We start from the raw sequence: 10,230 nt of genomic DNA, 5'->3' as shown, positions 1-10,230 counted from the left end.
TAGGCTTGAGTAAAAACAACTTTGTGACTATCAAAAACTTGAATTGAATCCCTCATGATGTGAAAGATAAGGGAAAACTTATCTGATTAAGGAGAAAACTTGATGAATTGACTTCAACCTTTTGCTCCTCTTCAAAACTATCCAAACCCTTCGTTGTTTGAAGGCTGAATTGAGTTTTAATTCTACTAAACTTTCATAACTTCTTCAACTTTACTTTAAACCCTAGAATTCCAACTTTGATACCATGTTGAATTCTAGGGTTTAATCCATGGATAACTTGGTTTAAGAAGAAGAAGAAGAAAGAAGGAAGAAGAGAAGAGAAGAGAAGATGAAAAGGAGGCAAGAGCACAAGTTGAGGAGAAAAACTTTAGGGGTTAAGAGAGAGCACAAGTTTGAGCTCCTTGCCCTCTCTTTCTTATTTATATTGGTGGAGCATGGATGTCATAATACATAATAATAAAAAAGGTCATTTAAACTAACCACTAATTACAGTTTATGATACCACTCAAACTACTTCAACAATTATTATAATTATTATATTAATATTTTAATAATTTTATTGAATCTTTTGTGAAATAATTTTATTATTATTCAAACTTATCACATTTTTACTGTTTAATAATATAATATTAATCTATAGTAATTTAAAATTTTATATGAAAAACTATATAAATTATTTAAGGTTTGAATTAAAATAAAACTATTAGATTATATAAACTAAAATAAGCTTGTTAATTTCAGTAAATTAAATTTATGTTCAGCTTAATTTTAAAATAGTCCATTAAATAATTGTCTTAATAATTTAAATAGTTAAAAATATATTTCATTTAATTTAAAAAGATTCTATATATTTTTAAAAATGAGTCTACAACCACCTTCTCCCTCCGTCAAATAGAAGAAAGGAGGCGACCTCCCTCCTTCGCCATCGACAAGATAAGCTAGAATTTTTCCCTTTCATTTTTGTATGAATGATGTCCTATAGTGGAGGGGCCCATATTTTATTTTTAATTTTTAAAATATTTAATATTTTAAAATTAATTACTCATTTATTCATAAAAATTTATAGATTTTGGCAATTATATTTGGAATTTAGATGTATCCAAAATTACAATATTTAATCAACTATATTTGGAAGTAGATACAGGAGACCCATATACATAAAAGAAGAAATTTTACTGCCTTGGAGCCAGAGAGCTCAAATAGATGAACATATATACCTAATCAAGAAGCATAACAATAGAAGAAACTCTAAGACAAAGACAAGAAGGGCATGAACCAAAACTCGCCAAACATATTTTATAACAAACTCACTTACATATGAGAAACTATAAAGTCAGTAAAAATTTGATGGATCTTTTAATTTAACAAAACCAAATGAGTTGTGCTTGATTTTCACTCTTTTTTTTAAATGGAGCCAATATATGAGTTTTTTAAATATATTTTATATTAAAATTTTAATTAATTTTATTACCCTCAAACACAACTGATTTCGATGACTGTATTTAAAATTTGATCGCAAGAAATTACAATATCTAGACAACATATTTCGAATACAACTTTTAAGAAGGTTGTATTTGAAAACTGCCCCGAAATTCCTAATTAGTGAGATTGGAATTCCATAATGAAATAAAGGATAGCTAAAGAGTTTCAAGAGATCCCACCTTGTTAATTTAAAAGCGCGGTGTTTTGACCTAATAAGTTGAACTGCAATTTGATTGGGTTTGACTTGGTTTGGGGAAGGGACAAGTAGGATTGAGGGTTCAATCCATGCGCCACCCCTCTCGAATCTTGAATCTTGGTCGGACTAAAAATTTCAAGGACTCAAGTTAGGTCTAGTTTCGAGTTATACCACCACTTTAAAAAGACACTTGAATATCATTATCAATTTTACTAGTTTCACAACTTTGGTAGAATATCTTTATAGTTCTTTTAAAACTAGTTTTTAGATTAAAATTCACTCTTTTAAATGAGGGATTACTCATATCATGAATTTATTATAAAACGTAAATGAAACTCATGAAGAATGTACCTCCTGACATGGCATCAATTTTCAGCGAACAGAGTGTCTAGTCTATCGCAGAGGCTCGTCGATGGCAATCTTCAGGTATGCCTTTGCTAGACTAAACCCTTTCTTATACTTCTCATTTCCATCAAAGGAGACCACCAAGCGATGAGAAGGTGAGAGGTTACAATTGGCGACCACCAGGAAGGGGAAACACCATACGATGACGGGTCACTTACGTGACGGTTTGTGAACCATTTAACATTAAAATCTTTATATCATGAAAATCTACATAGTCCCTTTATTGGAATTTTATAGCAACTGATTAATTTACTTTTATTTACATTTTAAATATCCAAAAAACCATATGCAATCCAAAATTAATTTTAAATCCCTTTCTCTTCTTTTAATGGATCCTCTTCTTTCCGTATTTGCATAGCCGTTGTGAAGACATTTTGATCCTATTTGTCTGGGCCGTGAATTTTTTTACTAATTCACGAAGTTACTCGTAGAAAATAGAAATGGTAAAAAACTTTCAAAGTCGGGGGCGAATGTGGGGCCGCAGTGAAAAACCTGAAAAAACGGTTGCGTGGCGGGTTCACGCAAGAAGAAGTAGCTGTTCCGACGGTGGAAGAGCGCCACGTTGGGCAGCATCCGATGCCCGCGCTTCTCCTGGGAAAATTTCCAGTTTTCCGGATTAAAGCGCTGGTCGCGGACCCAATGTCGTCTTCACAACCGGTTCCCTGTCTCGTCCCTTCCTGATTTTCAATCTGTCTTGCTCCTACATTCTCTACTTTCCCATCTTTGCCTACGTGTTTCGTCTTTGGTCCCCTACGCTGCCGCTTCCTCCGATCCTAAAATTTTTTTCAGGGACGAAAAAAGAAGCTCGACTGCGGGTGGTCCGGTATTTCTCCTTATACAAATGAGGCTCACCGGGAGGTTCTCCAACTCTGGATTTTTTACCGGTTTGGGAGACATTGCCACCGTGCAAAATTTGTGTGGTATTTGAGATCTTATGCTTTGGTATGGTTTCCAGCTTTGGTTCTTCTTGGTGAATTGGTGCTGCTTTTCTATCTCGCTTTGATTTTGATATGTTGTGAGTATGTTATTTTGTTATCTGTTTTTTTTTTTTTTTTAACTTGAGGTTGTTGCATTTCTGGATCTCTTTGGAGATGCCAACGACTGATCGAATGATAATCGGTTACGATTTCAGAGAGTGTGTTTTTTTTGTTCTTTGCCTTCTCTTTTTTTCTTTTTCTTTTCTTGGCGCATTTACTTTTGTTCTTTTTACCATCATGGAGGACCGTGCCATCATGATAATGAGGTTATAATAATCGCCCTGAATCCCTGGATGTCTAGGGTTTTCCTTTGAACATCTGCAGTGATGTTCAGGTCTCCGCATTTGTAACTGTCTCTTGATCTCAAGTTTTGAACAGAATTCGATTTTTCTTCAAGTGAGAGGTTACTGGATAAGTTTAATTTGGTGTGTGATTTTTCTTTTCCAAGATTACCATCTGAACGTTGTTTCTTTCTCCAGGTTTGGAGTGTTTAAGACACCTCTGAAGCGAAAAGAATGAATCCTCCACTTGGAATTTTGCTTATACGTAGTCTCAGGGGCAGGGATTGGAGCCTTAGGACATATCGCTATGTTGTTCTCTTACTTACCTTTATAGCTTATGCTTGCTATCATGCGTCAAGAAAACCTACTAGCATTGTTAAGAGTGTCCTGTATCCCGATCCTAAAAAGATCCACCACTTACGTCCATGGCCAGTCGGTAACTTGTTCATTGAGGACGAAGGATTCAGCTATAACAAGACCATATTGCCTGGACAAGGATGGGCCCCATTCAATGGAGACGATGGAACAGTTAAACTAGGAGTAATTGATCTTGCTTTTCTTGCTTGTTACTCTGCAGGAATGTATGTGGCTGGGCATCTTGGAGACAGCCTGGATCTCAGGTTATTTTTGGCACTGGGCATGATAGCAAGTGGAACATTTGTAGCTCTCTTTGGAATGGGATACTTTTGGAATGTCCATTTCTTTGTTTTCTATCTGGTAATGCAATTGATGGCTGGATTATTTCAAGCAACAGGATGGCCTTCTGTTGTTGCTGTTATTGGCAACTGGTTCGGAAAGAGGAGAAGGGGTCTTATAATGGGTATTTGGAATGCTCATACTTCCGTTGGGAATATTACTGGTTCTCTCCTTGCAGCCAGTGTTCTACAGTATGGATGGGGCTGGTCTTTTATTCTTCCCGGTGCATTAATAATTCTTGGAGGGTTGATGGTGTACTTTTTCTTGGCTGCTTATCCTGAGGATGTTGGTTTTGCTGATTCCCATGAACAGAGTGAACACGTTAATCTGAGGCAACATCTTCTGGATGAAGAAGCTCGGGTACATAAATCTGATGCTGCCAAAGAAGATTTAAGTGATTCTCCACAAGTTTCCTGCATGGTTAGAGGTACTGCTGTTGGGCTTTTTGAGGCCTGTCGAATACCAGGAGTGATACCATTTGCTATTTGCCTTTTTTTCGTAAAGCTAGTGGCTTACACCTTCTTGTATTGGTTGCCGTTTTACATCGGTCAGACTGGTAAAGCTCTTTTTTCCCAGTCTTTTATTTTTTTAATTGGATTGAGAGCTCTAAATACCAATAGATGATTCAATTTTTAATGGCAGTACTTTTTTAATGTCTTCCTTTAGAGATTTTTTTTTTTTTTTGCATCATTAGCCTCTTATATTCTGTTATTGATTTCTATTGTTCTTTACATGCAACTCAAGGACAATGGTTTACTCAACCCAACAGGAAAAAAAAAAAACTGTTATTTGTATTTCAGATTGCATTTTCATTAGTTTTGAACATGTCTTTCTCCTGAGAAATGAGTAATTTTACTCTGAAGGTACAAATCTAAGAAAATGAAATGTTAATTGGTCATTAAAGATCAATTGATAATTCAGAAAGAACCAGGAATCTGAAATCTTTTCTATATTTCTGGTTGAAGTTGTGGACCATTGGTATAAGCTTAACTCCTGTTCTGCATTAGGATCCTGGGTGCAACCGGGTGGTTATCCAAACATTTTAATATTACATGATGGAAGAAGCATGTGCTTGGAGATTCTGCTTTAATCATATGCTCTGTTTATTAATATCATTTTTTTGTAGGGGTGGTCAACTTTATATCCTACTCTACTGTAGAGGAGGGTTATCTTCATCCACTAAGTGCTCTTTTAGTTGATATTAGGTTAGAATTCAAATAATTGCCTATGCCAAACTTGGGAAATTATTTTGGATCACTATCAATGAGAGGTTGACTTTTGCTGAGCCAATGCCATTGAATGACTGTCTATTTCATTTTCGAAAAGTTCTAATGAGACTTGATGGTAACCTCAGTGGAGTCTCCTTTGTTGATTTTCAACTTCTCAACTTTTTAACTGTGTTTTATCCTGTTTGGGGGGTTAGAATTTTGGTTTTGCTGAGGGCTGAAACTCTTACAATTCTACCTACTTTATGTGATGTCAAGGTTAAATTTTTGGTTAGCAAACTTCTCTGTTTCTGGTGTCAGGAAGCTTGGGTTATCCATCTTTGAAAAGGAGTAGACCCATAAATTCAGACAGACATATAAAATTTGTGAACATTATACCATACCTGGTTAACTATTTCAATGTGAATACGTGGAGGTTGGTACGGATACCCTTAGATTCCTGTTGAGTTTCATATATAAAACATTGTTCTGCGGTGGTTACATTAAGAAGACATGCCAAGATGGATGTTGGGTTTATCTTGAAAGAAAATTTTCATAGGTTCTATGCTCCTGAAAAAGGAAGTCATACTTGAATTAAAGGGAAACACATTAGTTATGGCAGCAATCTCCTCCAAAAGAAGATCGACAATGTTTCTATATGAAAAATCTTCCAGGATTTAGAGCAAACTATGTAGGTGGTCAAGAGAAGGATCTGCATTGTAGCTAATCTCTGTGGTGCAGTTTTGTCCCCTTTTTCTTTGTTTTTGTCTTCAGAATTCAGAATAAATGTTCCAGGATTTAGAGCAAACTATGTAGGTGGTTAAGAGAAGGATCTGCATTGTAGCTAATCTCTGTGGTGCAATTTTGTCCCCTTTTTCTTTGTTTTTGTCTTCAGAATTCAGAAGAAATCTTCCAGGATTTAGCAAACTATGTAGGTGGTCAAGAGAAAGATCTGCATTCAGTTGTTTAGTGGTTTCAGTAGGTATATATCATGGCTTCTTGATGGTATTTTGTTACGATCCCAGTTCCAGGCTGAAATGGGGAGGGTTTATTTTGGGTCCTAGGTGACCTAGTGGTTAGTCTGGATATGGGAAAAAATAGAGATTTGAGGTAGAATTGGTGGTTGGAATTCTAGGGACTGGAATTAGGTTTTTGGATGTTCACAGTTAAACGGATGAATTAAGAAGGTAGGACTGGGAAAAGAAGATTATAGTTCTGTAGTTTTAAGGAGTTGGGAATCTAATGGTATAGGTTTTGTTAGGGTTTGAAGGGTGGAAAGCTGAAAGTTAGGCGTTTTGGGATCAGGACTCAGAATAAAAACTGGACTTAAATAACTATCATTTTGGGATTCTGGACTCAAATTGGAGGACAAAGACTATGATTAGATAGATGGACAAGTTAGGAAGACAATGGTATGTGTTTTGGGAAAACCTGAGGAGTGGAAGTCTGAGAACGAAGCGTTTTGGGATCAGAACTCAGAATAAAAACTGGACTTGAATAACTATCATTTTGGGATTCTGGACTCAAATTGGAGGACAAAGACTATGATTAGATAGATGGACAAGTTAGGAAGACAATGGTATGGGTTTTGGGAAAACCTGAGGAGTGGAAGTCTGAGAACTAAGCGTTTTTCTACTAGTGCACAGGCAAGACTAGTTAGATTCAAGAGTTTCATTTAAATAAGGAAATAGCCCATTTGCAAGTTTGCCAAGTTTCATGCATTTTTTGAAGTTTTGGATATTGTAAATATCTTGGAGTGTTTCTGGTCTCTCATTCCGAGATCAGCAAATTATGTGGCTGATGTTCTAGCCAAGCAAGGAGCTTCCTTGCAATCTCTTGTTGTCAGGAGTTAACTCCTTTTGTTTCTCTTAATAAAATTCACATTGCATAAAAAAAAAAGATAGTTTCGTAATTTAGATTAACTTGTAGACACTAGGGTAGAAGGACTAATACTCTTTTTATGGGTTTTTATGATAGAATGGACACTAAGATACTAAGTACACTTAACGAATAACTTTGGCGAGAGGCTCACTATGAGAGATACTTCATTAATGTGTAACTCTCTAGATGAGCATCAGTCACTGAAGTAGACAATATGGTACTTAAAAAGGACACTAGATAGTGTACCACACTAACCTTGGAAAAGAACTATGATTAATTTATGAAGATATGTTTCACTTAGTGAAAAACAGTTGCCACATGTGACTGACTAAAGATGCTTTGTATTTAACTACTATAATCAGATACCCTAAATGACTAAAGCTAAAATAAAAATGAAGAGATATAAAAACCAAATTGGTTTATCTTTGTTGGGGGCTTTGGGTTGGTTCATGCCAATAAAAAGGATTGTTTTGATAAGAAATGATTGCTGGGCTTATGAAGCTCGCCTATTTATAGATGGAAGAGAGGAGTTAATTCTACAAATATTTCTATCTGGGATTAATGTTGGGTGTGGGATTGCTTGGGAGGCAAATAGGCTTCCTTCTAGATTTCCTGGCCGAGTTAGCGCCCCTTCTAGAGACTTCTTTGGACAAATCTGCTCCTATGCACAGTTGATGCCACCTTCTAGTCTCTTCCTAGATAATTCTGCCCTTGGATGAGCCAGTTCTTCCTCCTCTAGAAACTTCTTTAATTCTTTTGCCTTTCCACTGTTCGCACCACTTTTTTTAGCTATGATTAGATTGTTTTGCCCTTCTCCTCCTTGTTGGACTTCTGCTCTACCTTGTGCTGTCTCATTAGACCTTATTGATTCCTAAAGATTCCTAATTTATGACTCTATCCTACTTGGCTCATTTAGGAGCTCTACTTCTTTATTGTTTGACTATCTATTGTGGCTCACATGGCCTGACCCATAATATAAGTAGGGTTCATAACATATTTTTATTGGGAAATGCTACTGTCAATTTAGGGCTCATAGAGCCTTGGAGTTTGTGAGGTGACAATTGTATTGTGATCAGACTGATTAAGGTTAAGCTCTTGTTACTGGTTTTTGAGGTTTATGCCCTAGTGTGGAGTTCTGCTGTATAAATCAGAATAGTGTGGATTAAAGTATGTGAGAAGCTGGCCAATCCTTGCTTGGAAGATAAATAGAGAAGACTTTCTTGCTGATATTTGGTTTTTACATAATTTTTTTGCAAAAAGCTGACTTTGGTGGTGAAGCTACAGAGAGAGTTTCGGAGTTCATGAAGGCCCCAATGTTGCTGGTTTGCTCTGTTGACAAACTTTTTTCCTGACCCAGATGGGGCCTTTTTTCTGGTAAAAATTAAAAGGACTAATGGGATACAGATCTTTGGTTTCTTCAGTAGGAAAACATGTACCAAATTACATGATTCACATACTATTGCCTGGTGGAGTTAAGCAGTCGAGACTAAATTTATTAACTTTGGCACTTTGCAGCTATTGGTGGTGAGCATGTTTCTGTAAAATCTGCTGGAAATCTATCGACTCTATTTGATGTGGGTGGAATAGTTGGAGGGATTTTGGCGGGTTACATATCCGACAAATTAAATGCTCGAGCAATTCCGGCTACCTTGTTCACATATGCCGCAATTCCTTCGTTATATCTGTATTACAACTATGGGAGCGTGTCAAAGACTCTGAATATTATATTGATGATGATTGCTGGTTTGTTTGTAAATGGCCCATATGCACTCATCACAACAGCAGTTTCTGCTGACCTCGGAACTCATAGTTCTCTCAGTGGCAACTCTCGAGCGTTGGCTACAGTTACAGCCATAATTGACGGGACGGGATCAATGGGGGCCGCTCTTGGGCCTCTTCTTACTGGTTACATTTCTACTAAAGGATGGGGAGCAGTTTTCGTAATGCTGTGTATTGGATGTCTCATTGCAGGTCTCCTGTTGTCACGCATTGTACTTGATGAGTTCAAAATGCTTACATCCGGGCCAAGACATCCTTCACATATCCAAACTCGAGAAAGAGACGCAGGTAAGGAAGAGCGATGCCCACCTTTGTTGTTGTTTCCTTTGTACCTTCGAATCTGTCTGAGACATTTGGTTTCGTTTTCTTTTTGCAGGTTCTGCTGCTCAACCTCTTCAGGGCGATGAAAGACGTTCTTAGTCCATTTTTTACTTTTTGGTTTTTTGGTTTACTGAGAAGTGTACGACGGTCGGACTTGGAGTGTGGCATTTGAGAAACGGAGAACAAAATAGAGGGAAATAAAAGTTTAGAGAGGTGAATAAAGGTTACAAGCTTATATTTCATAAAGCCCTAGGCTGAATTTTGTTTTAATTCCTCTTATTTATTAATTTTTGGGTGGATTGACCATCTTGCTATGCTGTTTTTATTAGTGCAGTATAATTTGTCAGGCTTGTGGATGGTGGACTGGGTTTACGTAGTTTTCTTCGTTTTTTTGTTTTTTTATTTTTCTTTTTGCCCTTATTTGTAAATCAATCAATGGGGGAGGGATATGGGCCCTTGCCTTCATACGACGGCGATGGTACAGTCTTGCCCCATGCAAAGAGAGAGAACGGTCTCCTCTGTAGCGTGGAGGCTTTGCATGGAAGGGGAGGGTGGAGGCCCTTCTCTCGTTGGCAGTAACAGGGAGAGGGGTGGGGCTCCTTTCCATCTATCTAAACCAAGATTTTGGCTTTTCCCCTTTTTTTGAATTTTTTATTTGAGGATGTTATTATTGCATCATCACCGGTTCAGAAAATGCCATGTGCGTATAATGTCTTCATCATAAAAGAAATTCACTAGACTAAGAAGAAGGGAATACATAAATGGATAAATTCATAGAAATTCACTAGACTAAGAAGAAAGGAATACATAAATGGACAAATTCATTCAACAAGATCTGTTGGGAAGGAATCAGAATGAATGGGATTGGTCTAACCTCTTCTATCTCATGCCACTTTTACTGAACAGGTATACCTGAGAACTGATTTGTTGGGAAGGAACCAGAATGAATGGGATTGGTCTAACCTCTTTTATCTAATACCACTTTTACTGAATAGGTATACCTGAGA

The 10,230-nt window shown here is 36.9% G+C and overlaps 1 protein-coding gene across 1 annotated transcript; it reads left to right on the top strand.

Annotated features, from left to right (window-relative positions):
• The first annotated feature begins 2,657 nt into the window (after nt 1–2,657).
• On the top strand, nt 2,658–9,561 carry LOC137948021 (putative glycerol-3-phosphate transporter 4). The gene is made up of 4 exons (XM_068793926.1): nt 2,658–3,025; nt 3,540–4,593; nt 8,639–9,190; nt 9,279–9,561. Exons 2-4 carry the CDS (start codon nt 3,576–3,578, stop codon nt 9,320–9,322), a joined length of 1,614 nt encoding a protein of 537 aa, XP_068650027.1. The 5' UTR covers nt 2,658–3,025; nt 3,540–3,575; the 3' UTR covers nt 9,323–9,561.
• Nucleotides 9,562–10,230: the final 669 nt, after the last annotated feature.

Source organism: Aristolochia californica, unplaced genomic scaffold, assembly GCF_029961685.1.
Source record: "Aristolochia californica isolate CCGP_79_NKW_82.1479 unplaced genomic scaffold, dmAriCali1.0.hap1 SCAF_13, whole genome shotgun sequence".
Lineage (NCBI taxonomy): Eukaryota > Viridiplantae > Streptophyta > Magnoliopsida > Piperales > Aristolochiaceae > Aristolochia > Aristolochia californica.
This window is presented reverse-complemented; position numbering and strand designations above follow the sequence as displayed.

Bases quoted from the DNA above. Each gene is read 5' to 3' on its own strand.
- LOC137948021 (XM_068793926.1), top strand. From the start codon at position 3,576: ATGAATCCTCCACTTGGAATTTTGCTTATACGTAGTCTCAGGGGCAGG. The intron at 4,594-8,638 runs GTAAAGCTCTTT...GGCACTTTGCAG, and splicing joins GTTTTACATCGGTCAGACTG to CTATTGGTGGTGAGCATGTT. The intron at 9,191-9,278 runs GTAAGGAAGAGC...TTCTTTTTGCAG, and splicing joins AACTCGAGAAAGAGACGCAG to GTTCTGCTGCTCAACCTCTT.